General features: G+C 39.6%; 1 protein-coding gene across 8 annotated transcripts; it reads left to right on the forward strand.

Annotated features, from left to right (window-relative positions):
- The first annotated feature begins 479 nt into the window (after positions 1 to 479).
- On the forward strand, positions 480 to 27,592 carry AMN1 (antagonist of mitotic exit network 1 homolog). 8 transcript variants are annotated; one of them, XM_030040427.2, is made up of 9 exons: positions 566 to 616; positions 1,636 to 1,728; positions 3,820 to 3,930; positions 7,966 to 8,098; positions 11,785 to 11,929; positions 14,134 to 14,351; positions 18,013 to 18,069; positions 23,228 to 23,339; positions 23,965 to 27,592. In XM_030040427.2, the coding sequence occupies exons 3-9, from the start codon at positions 3,866 to 3,868 to the stop codon at positions 24,036 to 24,038; spliced, it is 804 nt and encodes a 267-aa protein (XP_029896287.1). In that variant the 5' UTR covers positions 566 to 616; positions 1,636 to 1,728; positions 3,820 to 3,865; the 3' UTR covers positions 24,039 to 27,592. The 8 variants fall into 8 exon arrangements, with proteins under 8 accessions (XP_029896289.1, XP_029896293.1, XP_029896288.1 ...); XM_030040433.1 differs by lacking the exons at positions 1,636 to 1,728; positions 3,820 to 3,930 and adding an exon at positions 6,594 to 6,698 and having other exon boundaries at positions 516 to 616; XM_030040428.2 differs by lacking the exon at positions 1,636 to 1,728 and having other exon boundaries at positions 545 to 616.
- The last annotated feature ends 360 nt before the right edge of the window (positions 27,593 to 27,952 follow it).

Consider the following 27,952-nt stretch of genomic DNA (forward strand, 5'->3'; position numbering starts at 1 on the left):
GTAATATTGTTAGCTCCTAAGGACCGTGTGGTCTCAATTTATAACACACTACCCAGGCAGAAATGTAAAAAAACAGAAGGAAAAAAGAGAAAGAGAGAAAATGAATTGCAGGTAGAAAGATCTGGCAGACAGCAGGGTCTCGTCTCTGCAGATTAATGGAGATTAGGAAAACCAGTGCTGTGGTACGACTCCACTGATGGCAGCAATGAGGGAAACAGCAGTTAAAACTGTGCCGCTCGCCTGAAGGCTGTTAAGCTCCCCTGTACTTCCTGCAGGCTTGGGAAGATACTCTGTCCTAGACATTAAGCGCTGGAAGTGGGGAGAGACAACCCCTTTGTGCGAGATTTGGGGAGTTTCACAACGTTCCAGGCCGCTTCGTGAGGCACTCCTGCCGTTTCCCGCCACAACCCCTGAGGCGATCCCGGGGCGGGCCGGGAGCAGGACTACATCTCCCGTCATGCCCGGCTGCCGGAGGGGGCCGCCGCCATTTTGGCACCGTACTCCGGAGCCGTTGGGTCGGGGCGGCGCCGCGTTCCCCGCTCTCCGCCGCCGCCATGAGCCGCCTGAGCGGCGGTTGGGACCGTGCCGGCGAGGAAGTCCAGCTCCTCCTGGACCTGTGAGTGCCGCCCCGACACCCTCCCCCCGTGGCCGGCGGCCCCCTTTCCCTCCGGGAAGTCCGGGGGGTTCAGGGGCGGCCGGGCGGGTCAGACAGCTGGCCTTACAGCGGGGCCGCGGCCTCGAGTAAACGCAGCGCCAGCGAGGCAACCCTCGGGACCCTCCTATGGGGAAGCCCGGAGGAAGGGTTTGGCCAAGGTGACAGGGCAGGGGACAGGGTTTGGCAGGGCTTTGGTGGGGGTGGTAGAGTGGGTGACAGCGTTTGGTAGTGGTGGCAGGGTAGGTGACAGGGTTTGGCAGAGGTGACGGTTTGGGAGGAGTTACAGGACAGGTGGCAGGGTCTGGGGGGGCTGATGGGGTTTGGCAGGTAGATAACAGGATGATCCCTGACAGGCCTGGACGTGGAGGGATGGGTGATGATCCCTGGCTTCACCTGGCCCCAGTGAATCCACTGAATGGTGTTTTGCTTTGAGTTTTTCATTATATTACATTCCTTTGTGCTTAGGAGGGAGTTAGAGACAGCATAGGGATAAAATACTTGAGTGGACAGATGAAAATAGCTAGTAAACAATACAGTTAGTCTTAGACTTTTATTCTTCTTTTAAAGCACTGAAGATAAGATTATAGTTGCCATGGTGTAGCCAATAAGTTTTAATGTTTCCTATAAAGTACAATAACAGTGAAAACATTTATAATTTAAATGATCATTTAAACTGCAGATCAGTCATATACTCTGAGAATATCAACCACCTTTTTGAAAAGAATGCGATTAATCTTAATAAGCTCTTCTCTCAAGCTAAATTTAAAATTCTGTGGCAAGAGACAGTTAAATGTTAACTAGAAGATTTGGCATAGCTCACATTGATTTCCGTGTATCTGCATTGCTTTTGGAATATTTTCTGCAAATTTTAGCTAAGTAATTGGTCTAGATTTGCAGGTCCCTATTCAAGCATGGCTGCATTAGCCACTTAGTGTCTTCAAGAGAAAAAAATTAATCTTAAGTTCATATTAATTTTTTAGATACAACTGATTTTAAGTACTACAGTATACAGTGACAATCTGCCTCCTTCAGGATGAAAAACCAGAAAAGTTCATTCACCCAGTGGCCAAAATGTAGGTGTCATACGATAAATATCTATTTGGCATGTAACTGAAGTGTGTGCCCTTGTATGACAAAGGACTGCTTGCCCATTCACATGACTCAATAGAGATCCTTCATAGAAGCAGGAACAGTCTCATGGTAGGTGGACACAGGCCCCCCAAAGGCCCAGAAAGTCTGTTTGACTACCCTAGCCAAAGGTAGGGTGCTGTTTTGCACCCAGGAGGTTCTGGTTCATTTGGGATCTCAGTAGGAAAGGTGTGGGCTCTCAAGGCTAGTTAACTGGTTTATTGCATAAAGAATAGTAGTAGTAGAAAATGTGATAGCAATCTTAAGTCACTTCTGATACTGAGGACCCTGGCTATAACATCATGAGACAAGCCCCTTCACATTGATCAGCATGCTCTACAGATCCCGTCTGTGGTGAGGTTCACACTCGTGGTCTTTAGAGCTTTGATAAGATTTTTTTTTTTTAGAAGTAAACAATTATTCTTCATTTCTGCAGTCAAGTAAAGGAAAGTTACATGTAGATATGCTGTTTAATCTCAAGACAAGACAAAGAATGTGGGTGGTGTAATCTACTTTTATGTATACTGAGTCGGAACCATGTACGGGCTTCTCCGTTACAGTCAGTCAACCAAGTTCACCCAGCAGTCACTGAGGTACAGTGAAAACACTGCATTCCTACACATCTCCAGGGGAACAAGTTAAAGGCAATCCTGGTGTGTGCTCAGGTTATGTAATGGTCACTCATGCTGACATACAGGTCTCTGCAAGCAAGGCCTGTGGTTAAACTCTGCCCAGATTCTGCTTTAAATTGCTGTCTCCTCATTGCAGTGTCTTTTGCAGTGACCTGCTACAGGTGCTCTTGTTACACTGTGCTAGCTTTAGTGTTGTTTTTTTAATGTGCTTCCACACTGGAAATCTTGCTTCTTTCATTGCTTAAATCTGTGCTATGCTTCAGATTATAGAGCCTTAATATTTTGACCTCCCTAGAGTTTTTAATTTGTATGAGTTTATTTTGCTGTGATTTGGTGGCATTCTGGTGCCAGACAAGGTTCTGTTGCAAAAACGTTGTCTGCAGAGACTACAGAGTTGTGGCTATATGCTAAAGCTAATTTGGCTTAACTCTAGGCTGCTGCCGCCCCCTGCCCTCAGCTACTTGTTTTGGCAGTATTATTTCTGTGACCTCACAGTTTAGTCAAGGGAATTTTCATTCAGATCAGATGCCACGCTGCAGCTGTGAATTTCAGAATCTGCATGAGGAAGGTGCAGTAAAAAGTGCTTGGGGAGACAAGGGGGGCATGGAACTAGCCTTTTCAACCTCTGTTTGGACTTTACATTTGGTTAGAGTGGTGTGTAATGACAGCTGGACTGCTAATAGAAATTAATTACAAGGGTTCTGTCTTGCTAATAACTTCTCATTTTGCAGTACCCATACTTTTTTTGTTGTGCATGATTAACCTGTTAAAATGATATTTAAGATGCATATTACGCTACCTGCTTATGTTCTCATGATTAACCTTAGATCTTAGACCTAGTAATTGCTCTTTACATGTACTGTAGCACTTGATACCATAAACAATTTCTACTTTTGATTGGTTATTAATCTTTTTACACTACTTTATTAGTACTGGTGCAGTGATTTTCTATATAATATAACAATATAATTATACCAGTATGACTAATACTTGAAACTAATAATTATACAACTTTTAAACAAATGTGTGTAATTTTAGTGTATTGTTTCTTGTCTTCTGCCAGTCAGGTGGTGGCCATCTATTTATGCCAGACTGTACTTTAAGCTTCTTACCTATGCTAACCCTTAGGCTTATTGTTTAACTAGTAGATCTTACAGCAGAAACTAAAAGCTGAAACAAATCTATTAGTGTGTGGACTAGTCCTTTTGATAAGGAAATTATTTTTAAGATCTCCAGACCTAACAGAAAGTGCATTTATTAAGGTGTGTCTGCTGCTTGTCTGCTGCTTGTTGGCCTTTGCCCTCTGCCCCAAAAGAGAACTTAGTACTCCAGAGGTCACATGCGCAAGAGCATCATATTGGAAATATTTAGAAACGTTCTTTTTTCTTTTTTTTTTTGCTCAAGTTATGTCTTATATTAGCTTCTGTTTCCTGAAGTTACTGTTCCCAAGATGAGAAATGACCAACTTACACTTGCACTCCTAGCTGATGCAGTTTTTAAGGCCAGCATACTGAGGTACGCCAAATTTGTAGTTGGTTTACATAATTATGCTTGGTTGAAAACTGACAGTGTAGGAGTTGCAGGGCCTGCCAAATAGAGTGGATGCCTGGTAGCAACGATGCTTGCTGGAGAGGTGAAGAGGCAGCTGGGGCAGATAACAGCTTTAGCTGTCATACTTTTAGGAGGCTGCTGTTACAAATCTCTCAGAGCCCTGGCAGGTATTTTAAGCTGACTTGTTCATGCCCAGACACGAGCTCAGAACCAAGAGTGTTTCTACCATCAAACATGAGACTCTTGGAACACCACAAATAAAACATCAGATTTAAAGGTGTTTTAATTAAGATTGTCACTGCATGATAAAGAAGTGTGCTGAGATTGTCACTACATGATAAAGAAGTGTGCTGCACATGTAAGTCTTCACAAGAGTATGTAGTTAGGTATTGCATAGGTTTGATTATTCCATGCGTCATTGATAGATAGCTCCTGTGTAACAGATATCATTAACAGGGGGCCAGCCTATTGCAGACTAATGCATTACCTAACTTGTCAGTGTCTTACAAAGGCATCATAACATTTGCAGATGGGTACATCTGCATGAACAAAAACTGAGGACAGAAGTAGAGCAGCAGTTTCAAAACAGAGCTTCCTTTTGTGGTCTTACTATGAATATGAATTATCCATCCCTAAAGAATGCAGGAAGATGTATCTATTTTGTTATTTGCCATTAAACCAATTGTAGTATCTGTTCTTCTGGTTCCTTTCTTCTTCTGATGTGTCCTGCTTCTAATATCTGTTCTGCTATTATATTTCATGTGACATAACTTAGTATAAGCTACACCTTGATGTAAGTTAGACTATTTGTAGAATAATTAGTCATAAAGATCTAATTTCTGTTTTATGTATTGGAAATATACACATTTCTCCTCTTACAAGGCCTTAACCCTGTCATAAAGCTTAAGGTTAAAGATCATATAGGCCTTTTCTGTTCTGCACCTCCTGACACATTTGGACAAGTGAGTATGCCATTTGACACTTTATAGACAACTCTGAACTACAAACAGCTGGTGTAACAAGTCTGATAATGTGGAGCAGGGAAAAAGCAGTTGGGGGGTTTGGAAGAAGGAATGGTCTTTTATCAGGTCATTACAGGAGTAAAGCACTACTCAGTTTTCCCTGTCCATGAAAAACAGGATTTGTGGTTTCTTTCGTTAAGTTAGGCTGGGACAAAATCTGTCTGCCAGGTGAATGCATTATAGTCTTTACTTACCAGTCTTAGTTATTGCTGTGTGTATCCAGATCACATAAAAGTATAGAGGCCAACTACAGTAGAGAGTTACTGTGCAATTACAGTAGCTGCTCTGAGTTTACTAGTAGGGTGAGTTAATGGAAAAATGTTGATTCTACAAAAGCAAAATGTTTTGTAGGACAGTAATATTTTCTTTCAAAATTTTGGATAGGATTTAAAAAGAAAAGTTGGCCTAGGGCATCTATTCAGGTAGCCATGATCAACAGATAATAGAACCTCCAATTCAAAGAACTCCATCACTTATGTGGACTCCTGTTAGGTTCCTAAGCAAGAGGGGGACAGTGAGGAGTTACCCTTCCTCCCCCATTTCACTTCCCTCCATTTTAGTTTTGCTGTAGTGTAATCCTAGTCCCATCTAGTTTTGCTGTAGTGATAATAAAATCTCACTTCAGAGAGTTGCAATTTCTTCCTTAAGGACCAGCAGTTGTCTTTTACCATATTAACGATTGGTGATTGCTCTGAAGGTCACTATGCTCAGGATGCTTAGAAGCTATTCATAAACTCTTCCCCAAGTTTCCTCTGGTGTTTCAGTAAGCCTGTGATTGTAATTTAAAGTTGCAGAGGTTGGAACACTAACATTTTATGTATCCTATGAGATATTAAAGTGCCTTAGGAATCTTCAAAAAAATAGGATTGCATGATTTGTGTCCCTCTATAGTACTCAGTATTGCATAGGCGAATACTCTTCTGTATATTTGATCTCGAAAAGCATTATTTCAAGTGTTCCACCTGGGTACTATTCCACATATATCTGGATAATATTGATCTCTTTGTTTATTTTGCTTAAGTGAAGTTCTTAATGTTTTCTCCCAAAAAGCTCTGTTCCATCTGGAGTCTCTTAACATATTCTGACTGAAATGATCCCTTTTTCTTGCATTCTCACAGAAAAAATCCTAGGATTTCAAATCCTGTCTTAAAGCATCACCCAGTATTCTGTGATTCTAGTAGGCCTATTCATATTTATTTCTGCTTAGTCCTTCCTTTTCAGATGAATACTTAAGGCCTGTGTGTCTTTGAGATTTGTTTGCAATTTTTCATTCAGCAGTATCTCATGATAGAAACTTTGTGTAAGTCAAGTTTCAGTATCTAGCCAAGGGAACGGATTGCTTAGAACGGGGAAACAATTTTGACCCTAATACAAAAGGTGCTCGGAGAGCAGGGTGTTTATGATGTATAGACAATGCAGTATATGTTGGCATTATTGTTAGTTCAGAATCTCTAGCCCGTGTGTATGATAATCAGGCTGTTTCCTTCAGGCTGATAAATTGTTCTTATGAATAAACATGCAAGGGGAAGGAGGCCTAAAATACTGCTATTTAAAAAGGAATGCCTATACTGAGTCAAACCAATCAAATGTTTCTGATTGTGATAGGATTTCAACCAGCTGTGTGAGAACCTTCATTCTCATCCCAGGGCAGCTTAATTTCTTGAAGAACCATTGCTGATGAGGCTTTTTGAATACCTTGTAAAAATTCAAGTGGATTCACTTTGTCCTATATATTATATTGTCTACGTGTCCACTTGTTATTTTATTTGCCTAATCTATTTTGTAGGACCACAAGCTTGTTGATCTGAGATTTCCTGGACCTCACTAAGACAGAAAAATTTCTGCCTCAAGTGACAATCCTTTGTGATCAGATCTAGTTTTAAGCACAGAGTTAAAAGGGTTGTGCACAGGGTTATGCAGCACAATTTGTATTAAAAGAGTACTACAAACTAGACAGTGAACAAAATACTACATCTGAAAATATCTCCTTGATGTTTTTACCTGAGGTGAAAGAGAGGTGTCTCTTCTCTGGAACTAGCTGTCCCAACTAAAGATTTTACTGCTTACCGAGTGGAGGGTTAGCTGGTGAAAAACGCTTTTCTTAGAGCTCATGAATGTACTTCCAGCAAACTCATTTTGTGAGCTGGTTCATGATTGCAGTGAATGAGGTTAATTTTTGCCTACAGTTGATTGGGGAACACTTGCACAGAAGGATCAGCAGATTGACCCAAAAGGGTAACGACTGAATTGGTGGTAGCATGGAACAGCTGGAACTGATAAGGCTTGCAGGCAGCATAGCTGGATGCAGAAAATGACATCTTATGGTTTGATTGTTCTAGCACTAATAATGTAATGCCTATTGTCCTAGTTTCAGCTGGGATAGAGTTAACTGTCTTCCTAGTAGCTGGTACAGTGCTGTTTTGAGTTCAGTATGTGAAGAATGTTGATAACACTGATGTTTTCAGTTGTTGCTAAGTAGTGTTTAGACTAATGTCAAGATTTTTTTCAGCTTCTCATGCGCAGCCAGCGAGAAAGCTGGAGGGGCACAAGAAGTTGGCACAGGACACAGCCAGGGCAGCTGACCCAAAGTGGCCAACAGGGTATTCCATACCATGGGATGTCCCATCTAGTATAGGAACTGGGGAGTGTGGGGGGGCGGAATTGCAGCTCAGGGACTAGCTGGGTATCGGTCGGCGGGTGGTGAGCAATTGCACTGCACATCATTTGTACATTCCAATCTTTTCATTATTGCTGTTGTCATTTTATTAGTGTTATCATTATCATTATTAGTTTCTTCTTTTCTGTTCTATTAAACCGTTCTTATCTCAACCCACGGGTTTTGCTTCTTTTCCCGATTTTCTTCCTCATCCCACTGGGTGGGGGGGAGTGAGTGAGCGGCTGCGTGGTGCTTAGTTGCTGGCTGGTGTTAAACCACGACACCTATTTTTGACTGTACTGTAACTTTCCTTTATTTCAGATGCCTTCAGTGTTTGACAAAGAACCTTTCCAGATATGCTGCGGATATTAAGTCATTGCCACCCAACATAAAGGATAAACTGATTACATTAATGAGTAGGCAAGGGCAAATAACTGATTCAAATATCAGTGAGGTAAGAACCCATTCAAAACTATTCTGTCTGTGATACTTAATACACAAGGATGAACTAAATTAAAACTGTTTACGTGAGACAACAGATAAATTCAGGCCTGCTTACTCTGTCCATGTCTTTACAGTTTTTTTCTTAAACATCATAATGTCAATAGTCCTGTGTTAGTAGCAATATGATTATGTTTGTAGTGACAAGTAAATTAAAAACATTCTCTCTTCAGTGATAATTGACTTCTGTGTAATCAGCTGACATATATTATCCCTTTCAGTACAGGAAACTAGCCTCTATTGCAAACCAGTCTCTGTTCCTGAATGTAGTATGGTTTCAAGAAGCTAGTGCATAATTTAGTAATGAAAAGATTTCAGGAACTTGTTAGATTTCTGTTATCATCTATTAATATTATGCACATGATATCCATATAATTTATTTAAATCTTGATTCTTTGAAATACAATGATGCTAGGGCTAGAAATTGATAGGTCAAATTCTCTCATGCCTTTTGCTCACTGATGTGTGTCAGTGTTTCAAAATGAAACCAGTTAATGACTTTTCTTTAGCTCTAAATTCAGGGGCACATCTATTTTGGTATCTATCTACTGTACTGTTACCTTGTTTAGCCTCAAAGGGAGGCATGAGAATTGAGGAAAGCTAAAGGTTGGCCTTGGTGAAACAGAAAATGAATGACTCCCTGTTCATTCCTGCTTTGATGTGTAACTTGGAAGAGGCAAATGGTATCAGTTTCTCAGAGTCAGAATAGTGAAGCCAAGACTAGAGGCAGAATCAGAAGTACTGTGGAAGACTTATGAACAAAAAAAATTATCTTTAGTATGCACTACTTTTTGATTGTACAAAATAAGTCTTTGAGTAAAATTCAGAGTCTTATTAATTTATCTTATTTTGGAAAATTTGAGTTGACAAAATTCGGTTTAGGCTATCTTTTCAGTAAGTAATCCTTTCTAAGCATCCTAAGAGATGTATGTAATTAAAACCATATGATTGTGTGTGTACAAATGCACAAAACCTATTAGTATATCTTTAGTCTGGAAACAAACTAGAGGGTTTAAGTTCCAATCTTTTCTTCTGTCTCTTTGTAAAATCTCATCTGTCTTTGTCTTCATTCAGCAGTTGATCAGTGCTTTCTCTTGGAGCCTGTTTTCCATCTGACACTGGGATATTCTGTTCTGGTTCTTTTTCTCATGTGTTTTTCCTTTTTTCCTGCATTTTCCTGCAATTCTATCCTTAGCTGTCATTGCTTTTCTTGGGCATGTTATACCTTAGCTTTCTTTGCTAACAGTTTCCAGGTCTATCTCACTTGCATTTTTAAAAAAATGCTAGCCATGTCTTGGATTCTGAATTCATACTGTTTCTCCATACCATTTCGCTCCCCAGTTTTCCTGTTCTTTCATCTTGCAGATATTCTTGTTGCTCAGCATAGTAAAAATGGCATATGTTGTTTAGCTCTTCTTACTATTCCTTGCTCACATCATGTATAACCAAAGTATTCTACATGTGACACATTTGCAACGTCTCACTTAGTCTTCCATGTGGATAAGGAATGTTTATTCTTTGCCATTGCTTCCGTCCTACCTTTTTCTTTCATAGTCTCCACAGTATTGCTGTACTGCTGACACTACAGGCTAGACCTATTCTCTTGGAATTTTCCAGGCTATGCTATCTCATTTGCTTTTATGCATGTCCTTTCTTTGGTGGTGTTTTAAGCATTTTGCTTAAAGTTAAATTTCTTCCAGTTGAAATTCTGTTAACCTGCACTTATGTATAAACTTCTATTTTGTTTCTTACCTCCCTGTTCTTGCCCAGATTTGTGTTACCATGTTTGGTTTTTTTCCCCTTACTCTGCTTTTTTCTTGGAGCAACCTTCCATGACACGCATGCTAAGCTCCTTATTCCAATTCACTTTTACCATAAAGATCTATAAAGCCAATCAGCATGTGTCCGCAGGATATAAGTCTATACTTTAATGTCCTGTACTCTGCATCCAAACAATCTTTACTCTGTCTAAAATTCCATCTTCTTTGAGACAGATTAGATTTTAGTATATGCATTCAGTGACTATGAATCTGTGAATAACAGTAGAAAGCAAACCTCTAAGTAATACCTGAGTGTGTGAAGAATCATGACCTAGGGAAGCTTAATACTCTAGGTACTTTATATAGGCGGTATTCTGATACTATTGTTGCTTCTCATTTAGACTTCCTTGCATCTAATGGTTCTTTTTCTCATAAGATTTCCCATGTGGCTTCAAAACCGGCAGTTTGCTCACTTTTGTTGTGTCCTAGGCAATTTGGAATTGTGAAAGAAAGCCAACAGTCAAGGAAAGCATCCTGAAAAAACATTGATGGTGACTTTGGCTTTAAGCACGTCATCTCTGGGTTTGGCTGGTTTACTTCCTTAGACAGGAATTCAGAAATATGACTGAAATAAGAGCTGAATGTTTTCTTGTGAAAACTACTCACAAGTGTATTGTGGGATATGTTGGTGGTTTTGTGGCATAAAGAGACATATTTGAGGATTTTAACATTTGGGGAGAAAAAGCTGTCAAAGTTGTCTGAGGTCTGCCATTCATTTTGCAGAAGGGTTGCAGGTATAATCTACTAGAAGTTTTTACTTTTTTTCAAAAGGCTTATTTGACTTTCTCAGTAAAGATTTTAGCATCTTCTATATTTGCAAAACAGAAAAACAGTATTGCTGGTAATATCTTTATTGTACCTGTTAGAATGGTGAGTGTGAGAAAGGAGTAGGCCTTTAACAAGCCTGTCAGCTATGCTGTTATGTTTCCTTGTGTATGGAGATTTACCATATGCTTTTATCCTTGTGAGTTAAGGAAGGGAATGACAAGCTGGAGGAAGTAATATAAGGTAATGTGAAAACCTGATCTAATGCTTGCCTATTGGTCTGAAGGACAGCTCAGCAAAGGTATAGATTGTTTGCACAAGAGGGGGCTATAAACAGTATTTATTAAAAAGTAGTGAGAATCCTTGAAAACTTAATTAGAGGTAAGATACATGGTTATTGTTATTAAAATCTGAGGCTTTCCATTGCTTTGGGTCTAAATTTCATAAATGTCCTCCTGGGGAAGATTTCACAAAAACTGTAACCTATGGTCTTGTGGGAGTGAAAGAGCCTATTTAATGAGGATTTGGTAACTCCTTGTGGTATGATAATGAGATTGCTTGTTTATGTGAAAAAGAGTGTGTGTAGGTGAGAAAAATACTCTGGGACAAAACATCTTTCAAATATTACCCTTACCTGTTGAGTGGATTTAAGTTTTGATCACAGTATTTTTTTTACACTTCAGATTTCTGCCATCAAAGTTGTGCTAGTTTGAGGGTATTATCCTTGGTAAACATATCTGTGCTGGCAGAAGCACTAGTGTTAGCAACTGTACCATCAAAATAGTACTTCCACTGTTTAAATAGTATTGTTGATGTGCTCCTACTCTAGATGTGATCACAGAAACTGAATGTTCGTGCTGTAGGAGATGAACTGTTGTGGCAAATACACCGTATTTTCTTTAGAGTTTTTAGTTCCTAGGACTGGTAACCCCATCCTCTAGTGAATATTTTTAGAAGTTCTATGTGATGTCTAACATTACAAGTATTTTAGATAAAAATATGCATGTTCTATGACATAGCAGAGTTTGACTGAAATGGTAGGTTTTCATTACAGGTATTGCACCCTGCTGTAGAGTCTCTAGACCTTCGAGACTGTGATATTTCAGATAATGCATTATTGCAGCTTTATAACTGCAAGCAACTGAAAAAAATCAACTTAAATTCTTGCAAAGAAAACAGATTGGGAATCACTTCAGAAGGTATGTTATCTGTGCACAGATAACTGGGATCTTATTTCTGGTTTATTTTTCTTGTTAGATTGGAATAAATTGCAAAAAATATATAGGGTAAATATTGCTTAAAAAAAATCCCCAATGCCACACCAATACTAATTAAAAGTCACTTCAGTGGTGTAAATTATAGGCCTAGAGCACTGATTATCTTATGAAAGGACCTATCAGGTTATTCTCATGCTAGGTTTCTGGTAAAACTATGCTACATTTGACTGTATTTTCCACTTCACCTTAATTATTCCTTCCTCAAAACTTGTTCCAGAGCCTTACCAGTACCACTGGGGCTGAAGTTTCAGGCTTGTGATTTCCTAAATTACTTTTTTCCCCTTTTTTAATTAAATGTATTTGTTATCAAGTAAGCTTGTAGCATCTTCTCTGACTTAAAAGGCTTGACTTGCTTTAGGACTTCAAGATTTCAGGTGTTACTTGTAACCTCCAATTTCAAGTTGTATCAGGACCTATTAGCTTAAAAGAATTAAGCTTGCTGAGTTTTATTTCCCACAAGCTTTGTTTTGTCTTTTAATTATACTTACTCCTTTGCTCCATCATTAACTCATCCTTACTGAAAATTGAGGCAAAATATTAATTTAGTATTGAGCTAATGTATACTGTACTTTAGATAAGTCTTGGTTTGTATTTTCTTACCACTGCATAGTGATACACTTATCTTTTTACTTAAGTAATTGGTTAAACTCTTAAAAATTGATTTTATTTATTTTCAGTGTCACCTCATTGTTATAGTTTTTGACTCCTAAGATACAGTTTGCAATAGTCTTCCCGCCATGTCTTCATCTGTCCACTGATTTCTCGTACGGTTCTTAAGGTACCAGCTAAGCCTAGAGCTCTTTAGGTATACTTTTCATCTCTTTGGATAGAGATCCCAGATTACTTTGCAATTAAACTGGGAAGTCTAGTTCTTTATTGGCAAGTTCCTAGTCCATCCAACTTTACTACTTATAAACTGAGCCCTTTTTAAACTGAGAATCAGTTATGAAGCCATTAGTTTAAGCTGGAACAGTTCTTTATCATTCATCTCAATTACATACAGAAAAAAGGACCCCAAACCACCCCATTTTAAAACAGTGTTACCTTTTACTAATTCAGTAACAGGTGTGGGGGGGTGTTAGTTTGTTTGGGGGGGGCATTTGTGTGGTTTTGTTGGGTTTTTTTCTTTAAGAAACCTGCTGGCTACCACATCCAGAAATACCTGAGCCCTGACATTACTAGGAAACATTTGCTCTGTAGGTTGTACGTGGAACATATAGCGTCCTTCAATACACTATCCAGTAGTACTTCTCTGTCAAATTCAACTACCCCTGCTGTCTCTTCTGTATTCTTTGCAAAGTGATTCTGACCCAAGCAAGAACGATTTTATCCATGTTTCTTTGAAGTTCTTACATAGTAACATATCTTAATGACATTCAACTTTTTATTTCTATCTATCCGTAAGTGATGCAATTTTCTGTACCGCTGTAATCATAATGTTTCCATCATCCTTGAAATAAATTCCTTTCACAAATTGCATCTGTAGTTCACGTACTTTTATTTTATTGTCTACCTCCTGACACTTCTGTGCAAATATTTTGATTATTACTAACTGTCAGGGCTCTGAGGGCACCAACAGACCCTAATTCCCATGACTGGTCTCACCTGCCATGCCCACCTACACCAGCTGTCCATGGACCTTCAGTCCCGGCCTGAGCTGTGTCATAGGTGTACCTGGTTCCTGTCCTGCTTCTGAACTACTGTTTTGATTTCTTGAATTGACCTCGGACATGACCTCTTACCTTGCTTTTTGCCTGATACTCACTGCACCATCAGTGGGAACTGGCATTATCATCAGTCTACTTTCAAGCCATTTGCTTTTTTTCATGCACTCACTGAGGTGATACCTCATGTATGTAACATCCCTCTGGTATCCCTCTGCAGTACAGAAGGGAATTCAGCATTTAGAAATTTTCATCAATTCTAGCATTGTTCATTGTAATTTTCTTTTTCTCATCCTTGAATTAAAAGAAACCAACCACAAAATTATTTCCTTGTACAGTCCTGCTGCCACGCATGAGGTGAAAGTTGGAACAGTCAATGACCAGGGGACAGCATATTGGATTCAGCGTGGTGGTTATGTTAAAAAATGAATAATTCTTTAAATTGCTCTGTTTCTTTGACAGGTGTCATAGCACTGGCCTTATCCTGTCCTTACTTGTGTGAAGCGTCTTTTAAAAGGTGCTGCGATATAACTGACAGTGGAGTTCTTGCTCTTGCGCTCAACTGCCAGTTCCTACAAATAGTGAACTTGGGCAGCTGTTCAGGCATCATGGATGCATCTCTGCAGGCACTAGGAGAAAACTGCAAATTTCTTCACAGTGTGGACTTTTCATCTACTCGGGTAACTATGGTGGCAATTGGCTGCTTGACTTTTGTTTGTTTATTTTTTAAGATTGTCATGATAAAATTGAAAGGGGATCTTTTTAGCTCTACTCTTGACAAGATTTAGGACCACAGTTCACTTCCAGTTTCCTCCTCTCAAGGAAAAGGAAAGATACACTTTGCATCTTGGTAACCAGAAAAATAAACATTTTGGTATTACAGCATGTATTGTGGACCAAAGATAAACTTTTATTAGAATATACCTAATATTGGAGATTTTTTTCAGTATCTTTCTTTAGTGCAATCATTATCTTCAAGTTGTAAAGTAATCCAAAATATTTCATTTAAAAAAGTAGAATCTTGGACAGATTATTGTCTGCTTTCAGTTAGGACAAACTGACCTGAGTAATAATAATATAGGATGTCAAACAATGTAAGTCCCTAGAAGTGAACACTTCATAATTAGTTCTAGTTCAAGAGTGACTGTGCCTTCTGAATGGCTTGTCAGAGTTATGTTATGCAGTCAATGCAGAAAGAATGACATTTACAATGTCAGGAAGGGCAGGTAAGAGGATTTAACAACAGTTAGTATTTAGCATGAGAAGGGGGAAGACAGCTGCAACAGCAATACTGTAACATACTTCATAATTACAGTAAGATAATGAAGTGAGGGAAAGGATTTTTTGCAGTAAGTGTAGTGTTCAGTTGACTGTGATGGTGAGTGATTATGTTGAATGTGAGTCAAGCACAGAGCATTCATAATGGAAGTGCCAGATCTGGAAAACATGTAGCAGGTTCTTATTTTAGATTCTATTCTTCTTTCAGTTTTTCCAGAAGTAGGGCATCAAAAGTGTTTTAATCTTTTTTTTTTGTAATTTTCATAATTATCATTTAACTCTGTTTCTTCAAACTTATTTCATTACTTTTTTTATTCCTTTGCGTCTTTCTTCTTTTATAGGAAGGAAATAGCTAAGTTTCCCTGTATATGTTTTAAATGAGATTAAAGCTTCTTGAGTAACTAAACATTTCCACATTTTTTTTTTCCTTTCTGATAATCATATGGTGACAATACACTAGAATTCTGAATTTCATTTGGCTAAAAATACATGGAAACATATACTAGATATAAATGAAATAAGTTTAGGATGAAGCAGAGAAACTATGGATGGCTCATGCTGTAGAGATTGCGAGGCCTAACCATACTGTGTTTGAGTGCCAGAATGCATAGTAAAAATATCAAGTGGAACTGGCAAAGCTGTATGAAAGAGTAAAACAGTGAGAACGTTGGACATAAATGAACAGGCAAAGAAGGGCACAGTTCACTTGCAGGAGCAAGGAAGCAGATGTGAGCTAGACTACAAAGGGGCCAAATGCCTCAAGGTGATGTAGCCATTTTAAAAATAGGCTCATCTGGTGACTGCAGAGATGAAATACAATAAGTAGAAGGTATGTAAGTGGTACTAAATAACAAGAAATGGGGTGGGTGAGGCAAGGGAAGGATTGAACTAAGAAGGAGCTGTAGCTCTGTGTCTCCTGTACGCACACAGAGTGTGAGTGGAAGCTTGGCCTGAAGAACTCTGCTACACTGGCCCAAGACCCCATAAGAAATATATGTTTACTTATCCCTATGCCTATAGTACCATTCTGAGGAGGTAGGTTTTATACATAAACCCTGTACTTACTACTCTCCGTCTAGGGGGCTCTAAATCCTGCAGTATTAACAGGTAGAAACACAGTCTCAAGAATCCAAATCCCTGCACTAATTAAACAGTACATTTCCTCTTTAATGTTCATTGACTCGGTGTATGGCAAATAATTGTGGGAAGAACCTTGCCTGAAAAGGCTGTGCAGACTGTAGCAGTTTTCTGTGTAGGGTATGGGACAGTTTAGTTCTCTGCAGAATGTTTTGGCAAAAGCAGGAGTGTTGCAGGTTAGCAGTTTTATCTGTGCAGATGCTTCTCATGTAGAACAGAGCTGGGTTGCTAATGTACGTAACTGCTGGTACAGGGCTATGTAAGCCTTTGCTAGAGATGCATACAGAGTTTGGTAACAACTGGTCTGTACCAAGAAGCTGACGTATTTGTGGCTTGGTACTAACTGCAGGTGGTTTATCCCCAATATGAGTGTATCCCTTGATGAGGATGGGCAGATGTGGCATTACGGACAATGCACGTAGATACGCAACAGAGTAGGAGACAATACTGCAACACTAGTAATAGTGTAACAGTGGTTGCTGTGAGCTCATACAGGGAAGTCAGGGGACTTTGATAGAAAACTGGTTTCATGCTCTCACGCTGTCATAACCATATGCTCACAAGCATCAGGACAGTAGCTTTCAGATGGTCTCCTGGTGTTCATGCACCAACCAGGCAGTCTGATCCAGGTTTGTTTTGATGAGATGGAGGATAAGGGACACAGGTTATCAAATCTTCATCACTTTACTCGGCTTGGTCTTAGGTTGGTGACCATGCACTGGTTTTGAATGTGCTGTTTTATACCCTTTAGGAACTGACAGTGATTACATTCTGTCCCACCTATGGGAGTTACTAGAATTTATTCATTTACTGCCCTTTGTCTCCTGGTCTGGATGTCTTGAGGAGCTAAATGTGCTGTTGTCTTCATGACCTGCTAAGCTAGGTACTGACAATACCTGCCATTCTTACAGGTCTTTATGTGCATCCATGCTGGGACGTTCCTCTGTTCTCTGTTTGCACTGATCTGAACAGATCTGACCCTTTCTATTACAGCTCTGTATGGTAGACTTGCAATAGAGGGCCAGAAGGCAGTAAGACAATTTGTGCAATGGGAATAATCAAATCTTTAACAGAAATGAAGCTTGTGGCCTCTGGATTCTAGCTGTCAAATTTGGCTGAGCCTTACTGTGTATATGTGATGACTACTATTCCTGCCATCTAATATAAACTCTATGAAAAAAACCTGTGTGACGGATCTGATAACCAATCTAGCTTTTGAAGTGGGGAGGAAGTTTAATGAATTTTCTTCCTGGAAGCAAATGAATAAATTGGCCTTTCTTGCCTTTCTAAGGAAAGAAATGTCTTTTGTCTCTCTCCTCTCTCTTGCAGGTAATCATTGCTTCGTGGCTGGCTGTAGCCAATCACTTTGAGAAACCTTTTAGTGTGAGCATATGATGACTGCTGTAAGACTGCTTGTTTGAGGGATTTTTGTCTTATGTAACTGGTTTGCTTCAAGATAAGTAAAAGTAAGACAGCAGATAAAAGATGGCTATGATTACTTTTTTTTTCCCAACCCAAGAAACTTCAGGAACATCTCCAGCAATCCTGAAAACAGGAGAAAAATTGGTCTAGGAATAGCAGAAATGCTTTAAACCCTATAAATTAAAAGTGCTATGTTCTGACCGTAGTAGTATACCCACTGTTAAGTGAGACAAGGAAGCTGCAGAAATAGCAGTTACACAGTTGGAAACATCCAGGTAGAAGGCCAGGCTGTATCACATGGCAGTAAAATGCAGCAGTGTTTAATAGACTGAAAAAACCATACTTGGATAATTTTCTCTACCAGCTTAGTTGGAAAGAAAATACTGTAATGTTAAGTGTATTCAGTGACTGCAGGGAGTGAATAAATGAATGTAATTTTTTTCCCCCCAAATAGCTGTGTTGAGCTTTAATCCATTGTTAGTAACAACGTGGTTTTTTCTCTAGGTAACAGATGATGGCGTTGTAGCACTAGTGAGTGGAACTTGTTCAAAGAATTTAAAGGTAACTTACTTAACCTAGTAACAAAGAAATGAACAAAAGCAAATACCTGCATTTTTAAATTATTATCAGTATTACTTCTGAGGGATGGTTTTTATTGACTGACTTTTGCCTTTGTTTGTATACACACTTGCCCCAATTTTGATTGTGAATTGAATATTTTCTGTCTCTCTGTAGCAGTGCCCCAGACCAGCTTTTTGAGACCCTCAGTCTTTTCAAAATGTGTTTTCTTCTGTTGAATGTAATATGATTATTTTAACTCATGTTGGTTTAGAGCGCTGTATAATAATTGCAAATGAATGCTTAACTTTTTCCCTTGATTTCTTTGGAGTTATTGATTCTGTTGAACACTGAGGCAGAATTTGTAATGTGGATAATTTCATGGATTTAAGAAATTAGCACCTCTGGATAGGTGAATCTCTAACTCATGAAAGCAACAGTGAAAATGAAGTTGTCTTTGCATATAGATTCTCTAAGCACTTAGTGATAAAAAGATGGAGAAGAGGCACCCCATACCTCTTACCATAAATTATCTACTTTTCTATATATTACATTTCTTATCTGTGTGGGGTTTTTTGCTTTTGTAAAGGCTGGTTCTGATTCCAAGCTATTCATCTGGAAACTAAGATGGGAAACAAATTTATAGTGTTTAATAAAAAAAACAACCCTAAACAAAATACCAAATCTGGGTCAACTGACAGTATTATGTCACAACACGGGCTGGACAGACCAGGGAGTCATGTTGAGTTTGGAATTCCCTAAATTAAGGCGAAATGACACCAAATGATCAGTTAAACATTTTATTCATGGCAGAAGCAAACTGAACTTGGGAGGCATAACAGTAGGTGACGTGGTTTCTCACAACAGAATTGGCATGGAAGTACCTCTGTAAACCGTGTAACCCGCGGTAACCATGTACCTCAATTCAGGGAAGACGGCGATCCCTCCCGTTGGGTCAGGAGGTTCAGAGCAGAGCCCCTCGCTTTCTGGACTCCTCAGAATGGAGCCCAGGGGCGGCTGGATCCACTCCTAGTCCCAGAGTTGGTCAGTGGTTTATGTCTAAAGGGATGAGGTGTAGGGACTGTGGAAGAAGAAAGAGAGAAGACGACAGGGAGAGAAAAAGGAAGACAGAAAGATTTCACCGGTCCTGGGTCCAGCGTTGGTCCAGTCAGCCGAGGGGCCCCGTTCGGGTGGGCACGGGCGCTTGGGGCTTCAGTTTGTGTCCTTTATCATCTCCTTGCCCCTCCTTTGGGCGGGCACTCGAGCTCATTAAGCGTAACCTTCGGGAAATGGGTGGGTGAGCTTGGGGGTCGTTTGGGGAGTAGATTCCCCTTCCCTGCAGACATGACCATTGTTTGATCTTTGTATCAGAACAGCTTATCAGAACAGGGAGCTTCCCACCCTCCGGCTAGCCCTCCTCTTATGTCTGTGCTGATGGGTGCTCAGCGGCTGCTTTTCACCTGTGGTTCCTTGGTGTGCACGGTTCCTTGTTATGCAGAGTTCGTCTTTAAGCAGAACTTGCCCCACCACAATGTTTGAGACTAACTCTTTCAGTCTCTCACATATTAATAACCTGCAAAAAATAGAACTGTTATTATTTGGAGGGCGAACAGTTAGATTTGGTTTTGTTTTTTTCCAGCTGATCTTGTCTATTTTGGACAATCTTTTTAGTCTTGTTAAGTCTTGCGGTACAAGATTAAATTATTATTTTTCAGACCATAGCAATGAGAGATTTTTTTTTTATATACTAGCAGTGACTTGAAAATGTCTTTGTCTTTTAGCTGGTTACACCTATAGCTGTAGCAAAACATTGATTCCAGATTTTCTAAACAACCCTGAGACTATGCAGGTAGTCTTCAAAAGGCACCTCTCATACCCAGCCTACAAATGTAAATCAACTGAGGTGCGGAAACAGACTCCACAGTCAGTGAGATTGTAAAGTAGGTATGTTCATTCAGCGCTGGGCAGCACAGGGGGTAGTCCCACCAAAGTCGTGCGCACCTGACTCGGCAGCTCACTTTAAATTTATACAGTCAAGTCTTACATATACATAGAGTTTCACAATACGCCTATACATAGGCATGACCTATCCCGCTTCATATTAAAATTAGTTCCAAGAAGTCATTTCCCTAAGTTCTTCCCAACTGCGCCTGCGCAGTGCCTCCTTGTGGTGGTCGTCGGGGGTCGTGAAGATGACGGCTGTATGTCTTCTTCGCGGTGAACTCTTAACCTTCTGTCCCTGCTCAGACTCAGTCGCTCCTTGGCATTTATCCAAATCACAAGGCAGGTCTTGGCTGGTTCTTGGGGTCGACTTCTGCTTCTTATCAGGGACTATCTCTTGCCCCAGCCAGCCTCAACAATGCAAACGTTAAACATCACCTCTCATCCCCTTGGGCCGTGTCTACCTCTATTGAAATTCCTTTAACTTCATTACAAGCTAGATAATTATTAAACAGTTCCTATCTACATCCATATATCTACTATATCTGCTAAGGTTCCTTTGGCTCCCCGTCTCAGCCGTGTATCACTGTGATTTGGATTAGGTCATTCGGATTAAGTCACTCTCAAAAAGTCTTCAGTACATGTCTTAAAACACAAATATTATAACAAGTTTTTTCATAGGTTTATTGTAGTAAGTTTTGGGTTTGCTATTGAGTAGACCGGGGTTCTGTAAAGTTTCTAGAGGTTTCCTGGTGGGATTTAAACTATTTTCCGGCAATATTGCTGTAATTATTCTGTCAGTATTATCTTCCCCTCTTCTGTATTATTGCTGTTCACAGTTTGTAGAGAATTATATTCTTGTGCGTAAGCCCTTTTTCTTCAAGCCATATAAACGCAGTGCCATTTATTTTTAATAAAAATTTCCAGCTACAAAATGTGGCCTTTGGTGTTTCCTGATCAGGTTGCTGTCGTTACTAGTTCTTTGAAAGTGCACAGGTTTTCTTTTGTGTGTGCTGCGCATGGATGCCTGTGGAAGCTGTACCGGGACAGGAAGAACAAGTTAGGTAGCTTACATAAGACCTGCTTCATCTATAAGTCTTCAAGAAAGTAATGTTGAGGTGGTGGGTTTTGATCTCAGAAGAACTAGTGAGAAATTTCAGTCATGCCAGACTGAATAGTACTATGGATTTTGCTTGTTTGTTTTCCTATGCTCAGTACTTGTTTCCACTTTCTTAAAAGCCATGTATTTAAGTGCTTTTGCATTTGGTTTTTGGGGTGGGGTTTTTTGGGGGGGTGGAGGGGTGGGCGCAGTCTGCGCAGTTTTAGTAAGGCAGAATTTAATGTTTTTCTGTGGAATGACAATTTTAAAAACAAAAGTTGTGTTCTGTCACTATAGACAGCTAGAATGGGTTCAGTCTTTTAATTTACAAGCAGTAAGGCAAAGAAATTCAGTAGAGAATATGGAATTATTTGCTACAATCTCTTCTTCAGTGTAACTTTTCCTTGTCTGTCTCACAATCCTCATACCTCTGTTTCGTGTCGTGTCGAAGTGCAAGTTTATAGACAGTGATCTAATGTCAGGTACACGGTGAAAACAGTAGGGTCTTTAAAATTCTCAAACTGTAACTAGCAGGCAGATTTATAAATCTTTTTACTTCATTTAGAGGCATTCAGATTCCACATTTCACTTAGTAAAATGAACTAAAAACTATAAATATATCAGCTTTTGTATATCTTGCTTTTGTGAATACAGTTCTTGTTTTCTGTGTCATCATTCTGTACAAAGTTGGATTTATTACAAAAGGTCCCTTTCATTTCTGTGCTCTTTCAAGATCCTTGGAGTTTATCATTTGGAAAGACACTCTTTCACAATAAAACAATAGGAGTTTTTTATTTTTATCCCAAGATCCCTGAAGTATATTTTCCCAAATCCTATTTTCATTAGATTTGATAGTCTGTTTTCTGCATTTCTTCTTGTATGTTATATTTATTAATATGTAAGGCGGTTCAGAGGAAAAAAAAAAGTTGGTAATAATCTGTTAATTTATTCTGCATTTATTCTTTCTCTAGCACATTGTTAAAGGATTTTCAAATGTGGGTTTCTCTAGGTTTGCTTTATTAACAACTCAGAGCTGGGCCACCACCGCAGTGAATGGCAAGCTTCCAAAAATTTCTCAGTCTTATATACCTTTTTACCATGCATTATCCCAGTCCAAAGTCTTTGTAATTTTCCAGTTGATCTCAGTTCCCATGTCGTTATCATTCATCATCTTATCTCATCAATTCTCCTGTCCCGGTTCCTCTGAAGTTAGTGGTCGTAGGCAGAAGGTCTTTGGTCACCACAGTCACTTATCTTCTTACACATCAAAGATCACCTTTGAATTTCTGAAAATCACTCAGGCTATTCTATTAATTTATCTTGCTCTAAGGTTAATCACTTACTCCCATGTCTTAGGTCTAAGATGTATGATCCTTCTTCTGTTGATTCAGCTTGACTGGGTTTTAAGCCAGCCATGGTGGGGGCTACACATAGGACAAATAAGCAGCTTATGCATATTGTTTTATAAGCACCTGCATTCTATTAATCACATCTAAGGCAATCTCTAATCATTAGTTATATGTCTATTATGAATAGTCTTAGAAACAATGAGGCTTAAGGCCTAGTTCCCTTTACATACATACAACAGGTACTAGTTTTACAACTGCACAGAAATGAAGAAGAGAGCAGGTTTTAGTCTAATCTTGGAAGAAGTTCTTAGACTTCCTTTAGGAACTATGTAGACATATAGATAGATATTAGGAAATACAGCAGAGACTCGTGAATCCTGCCTGTTTTGGGAAACTGCAGAATTCAGTTTGGGTTCTTTTATCCTGGACAACAAATTACTAGGAGAATGCATGTCATAGGAAAACTGATGGGACTCAAACACTGTAGAATCTCCCTGAAAAGTTTTCTCAGTTGTCTTGAGTGATATATGTGTTTTGGGAAAACTTGAGTTTATGTTTTTAGTTTCAACTCTTCATAGAAAAGCTGTCTTATTTTTCCTCAGGATATTTTCATGGTCTGTACAGGACCACATAAGGGGTCAATGCACAGAGGAGTAGTAGGTCATAATTTCTTCTGGGTGGGGATCTCTGAAAATGGTTGGGCAAAGGAAAGCTCTGCTTCCAAAACTGTGGGTGCTCTGACAGGCTTTTGTTACTACTATTTTCATAACAGGAGATCCACATGGAACGCTGTGTGAATCTGACTGATGTTGCTGTGGAAGCAGTCCTTACTTGTTGTCCAAAGATACACATTTTTCTGTTCCATGGATGCCCATTGGTAACAGGTAGGTCAAATCATGCAGGGAGTAAGAAGAGTAATTACTTCCTTACAGCATCTTCTTGCTCTCTGGAAAAGCACACTATACTTTGTAAATAATCCCAAACATATAGTAACTTACTAGATAAAACAATAATCAGACACTGAGATTTTCAAAGCAAGGCGAGAGTTTTGCTTTGAAACATGGCAACCTTCAGAGAGGGATTTTTTTTCTTTCCCATTTTCCTTCCCTCAATGTGTTGATGAAGACCCAGAGTTGATGATAAGACTTCAGAAAAATACGTTAGCATCTTAAACCCCTACTCTTTTCCAAAAGTACAGAACAGCATCCATTCAAGAAACAGTGGAATGGAGTAGGACTGGTCAGCCTGAAAAGAACCCAAACTTAAGAGAGTAAGATCTGTCTTGGGTTTTTAAGTTCAGTTGGTTGGTTGGCGATGCTTTACAGTTATGTGATTGGAGAAAGAACCAAGTGGGTTTGAATTACTACAGGTATATCTGAAGTGGGATATTGTAATAGCAAGATAAACATAAATGCAGATACATAATTGAACTATTTTGCTGTTTACCTAATTTCTAAACACCACCTATATACTGAATGAATAACAAGAAATTGCTTGGTTCTTTTGCAGATCGTTCCCGAGATGTTTTAGAGCAGCTAGTCATATCAAACAAAATCAAGCAAGTAACATGGACTGTTTACTGATTATCTGTTGTGTACATATGAGTGTAAAGTTTACAGATGGAAGACCTCTTTCAGAAAACAAGCACCTTGGAGAAATAGCTGGTGACTTTTGTACCACCAGATTGCTTCCCTACTTGTTCCCACCACAGGTCTCCATTATCATTCCAGTCCTTGCCTGTGAGTCTGGGCTTCCCCATTGTCTCTACTTAGAGCCCTGCCTGTCTTTGCATCACTGATCATACCTCATTAAGAGGAAAGTTAAACTATAATTAATGTTACACTGTCATCGCTCAGCCTCCTTGAAATATCAGATTTGGTTACTACTTAGCATCTTTTAGCATCTTAGCTACATATACAAACCCAATTTAAGTAAGTCTGTGTTATGAGTTTGTAGTCTGAGGGGGTAGTTGCAACTAAAAGTACCAAGCCCAAACATAGTATTAACGCTTACGCAGAAGTGTCTGTAAAGTTGGGACTTTAATCTGACAAAAGTCAACAGACAGAACTGGTGAATGGAGGTGACATTAACAGCAATGCAAATGTATTTTAAGTAGTAACAAGCAATCTCCTTTCACCATGTACTTTTGCTAGGTCTGGAAGAACAACCACGGATACCTTTCTTTTGATGTTACTGATGCTGCACGTTTCTGTTTTTATTTACCATCAAGTACTTCCTGGATTTTTACACATCTGGAAGTACAGTCTGTGAACATGTAAACATAAACTTGCTTTGAAATTGTTGTAACTTAACAAATTTCAGAGTAGTAGCTATGACCAATTAAAAGAATCTTGTATATGGGCAAGTACTTACTTGCTTTGGCTTTTGCCTATGTTCCTGCATGAAAATCCTTTTAGGGAACAAAACATTGGTCCTCATAAGCATAGCTGTGAGTCAAATAGGACCAAATTTAGTGTCTGAGTACATGAATCTCAGGGTGGTAGAGTTCAGCAGAGTATGTGTTCTGCTGTATGTGGAAAAGAAAAAAAAAATTAGAAGTGTAGAATGAGTTTATTACATGATGGAGCAGTGGTCTCATCACAATGATAAGTCATGTTCATTGGCTTTCTTGAAACAGCATAACCTCTAGTAAGACTTCTATGAATTCTACATTAAACTTTAAAAAACGCTAGCAATTTTAACATTATACAGGGCAGGTAGCACACTATGTTGATACCCTGCATCTGGAAGTAGCAGGGTTTAGCTAGTGTGGTCTTACATGGATCTGATGACACTTAGAATCCGATAAGTTTAGGCAACCATAAGGAGTGTTTACTTTATAATTTAACACTTGTCATAGCCACACTCATTTTAAGTGTTGCAGAAACAAACCAGTCTTCTAATCAGGTCAAATTGCATGGAAGATAATAATATATGTTGCATCCAGTAATATTAAAGGATATTATGATGTCTGACAATAATCTCTGTTCTTCTGTTGATTATATGGTTTATGGAAGAGCAAGTCCGTTTATAAAACTTGCTCAAGTGTAACTGAAGGCATAATTTTCAAACGCCAGTGCCTACCTAAATCCCTAACTCTTGTTCCATGCAGTACCATGGCTCAGCCCAGTGATGAATGTGTTCCTGTGACATCTATAGGTATAGCTGCACCAGCACAAACTATTCCTGCAAACAGGAGAAGTTGGTTTTGCTACATTAGCAACTAGCATCTGAAGGCTGTAATTGCAGCAAATACTTGGACCAGATAGAGGCCTAAGAACCTAATCGACCATGGTTTATTCCCTTTTTTGGCTAAGAGTAGTTTATTTTTTCGCCCTGTGGAATCCCTGGTATCAATCAGACCCATTGTTCCTTTGAACACTTGGACATGAGTTGGCAATAAATTTGTTTTGTGCTGTTTTTCATATTGATCCATCTAGCTGATCAGGCAGCAGCAATGACATGCTCAGTAATCGTGTCAGGTAAGTAAAGCATAAGGATCAGGCTGCCAGCCCTGGTTTCAGGAAGGGTGCCACAAAGAGAGTAAGTAGAATTGTAAGCTAACTCAAGTGGGAGGGGGCCTCAGGAGGTTTCTAGTCTTAACTTCCTGCCCAAAGCAAGACCAGCTCCGAGCACAGACCAGCTTAGTCAGGGCTTTATCCAGCCAAGTCTTGAAAAACTGAAGATGACAGAGCCTTTACAACTTTTTGAGGCAACTTGTTCCACTGCTTGACAGTATTAATGGTGGAAAATTTTTCTTTTATCCTGTTTGACCTTACTTTGTTGTAACTTACACCCTTTCTTGCTGGAAGAGCCTGGTTGTCATCCCAACAACCTCCTCATAGGTGTGGGCAGGCTGCTCATAGGTCCTTATGTAACTGTAACATAGCACGGTGATGGTCACCAGACTCTCATCTCAAGTGCTACATCCAGAAAGAAAATTGTAAATGAAGATAATGTAAAGCAGCTAAAGGTGGAAGACCACCACCATCTGTAACAGCAAAAGACACTTAAAAAAATTTCCATCTGTGGGACTGTGCTAATGCTAACCTCGCTGGCAAAGTTGTCCTTTTTCCCCTTTCTGATGTAACCTTGGATTTGTCATGTTGAAGGCAAATGCAGCTTATACGGTGTTCTTAAATGTGCATGTAGATGTACCATCTTCTCCCATAGCCTCTTCTAAATGTGTAACTTAGTGGTATATTCTCACCTTGTGCTTAAAAATCTGTACAATGCTGCAATGAATTAACGCTGTATTTTTCGGTTTGAAAGTTTAATGTAAGTCACGTTAAATCCTTCACTATCTTGAGTCTGCTCTCTTATGTGTTTATTACTAGCATAACTCTACTGGAGTATTTTTTGATTCAGGTTAAATCAGTAATTTGTGAGAGACTGAACAAGTTAATGTCTCAAACACTGTGGTGGAGCAAGTTCTGCATAACGACGAACTCTGGCTAACAATGAACCCTGCATGAACCGCAGGTGAGAAGCTGATGGAGGGCGTGCTGGAGGGTGCAGTTCCCTGCTCTGATACGCTGAGCGGGGCAGTTCACCAGATATGGCCAGAGGTCAAAGAAGGCTTATGCCTGCAGGGACGGAGAAGTTACTCCCCAAACAACATCAAGCCCACCGACCCATTTCTTGAAGGTTCTGAAGGTACAAACTGTGCAGGGCACCTAATGAGTTCAAGTGCCTGCCCGAAGGAGGGGCAAGAAGACTATGTACACCCTCCGGAACTGAACCTCTAGACTGGCTGGACCAATGCTGGACACAGGACTGGTGACATCTTTATCTTCTTTTCCTCTTTTCTCTTCTTCTCTCTCCTTTTTTCACAATCCCTGCACCTCATCCCTTTAGAGGTAAGACCATTGACCAACTCTGGGACTAGGAGTGGATCCAGCTGCCCCTGGGCTCCTCTCTGAGAAGGAGTCTAGAAAGCAAGGGGCTCGGCTCTGAACCTCGTGACTCAACAGGAGGGATCGCCTTCTTCCCTGAATTGGTATGTATATGGTTACCACGGGTCACACAGTTCACTGATGTAGTTTCATGCCAGTTCCTGTTCTGAGAAAACACATCACCTGCTATTACGCCTTCCAAGTTCAGGCTCCTTCTGCCGTAAATAAAATGTTTAACTGATCGTTTGGTGTTGTTTCACCTTAATTTAGCCTGAGGGAATTCCAAACTCACCATGACCCCTCCCCGGTCTGTCCAGCCCCGGTTGTGACATAATTTTCAACAAACGTTTACAAGCACTGGGTGAAGTGGGAGAAGAATGTAATGTGTGCACTTACCACTTCATATTCTGTATTGTTTGGATATTGTTACTGTCGTAAATTGTTGGGTGAGCACTGCAGAATATTCACACGTTGTTCTGAAGATTTAAGTTTGTAAATCTTCCGTTTGGATAGTTCTGAAAACTTGTTAAATCGTATTTTACGACTATGTACATCTGAATGTGCTCCTAAACCTCTTTTTTCATAAACATGGTTTTCTGAGT

This window comes from Aquila chrysaetos, chromosome 17 (assembly GCF_900496995.4).
Source record: "Aquila chrysaetos chrysaetos chromosome 17, bAquChr1.4, whole genome shotgun sequence".
NCBI classification, from domain to species: Eukaryota; Metazoa; Chordata; class Aves; order Accipitriformes; family Accipitridae; genus Aquila; species Aquila chrysaetos.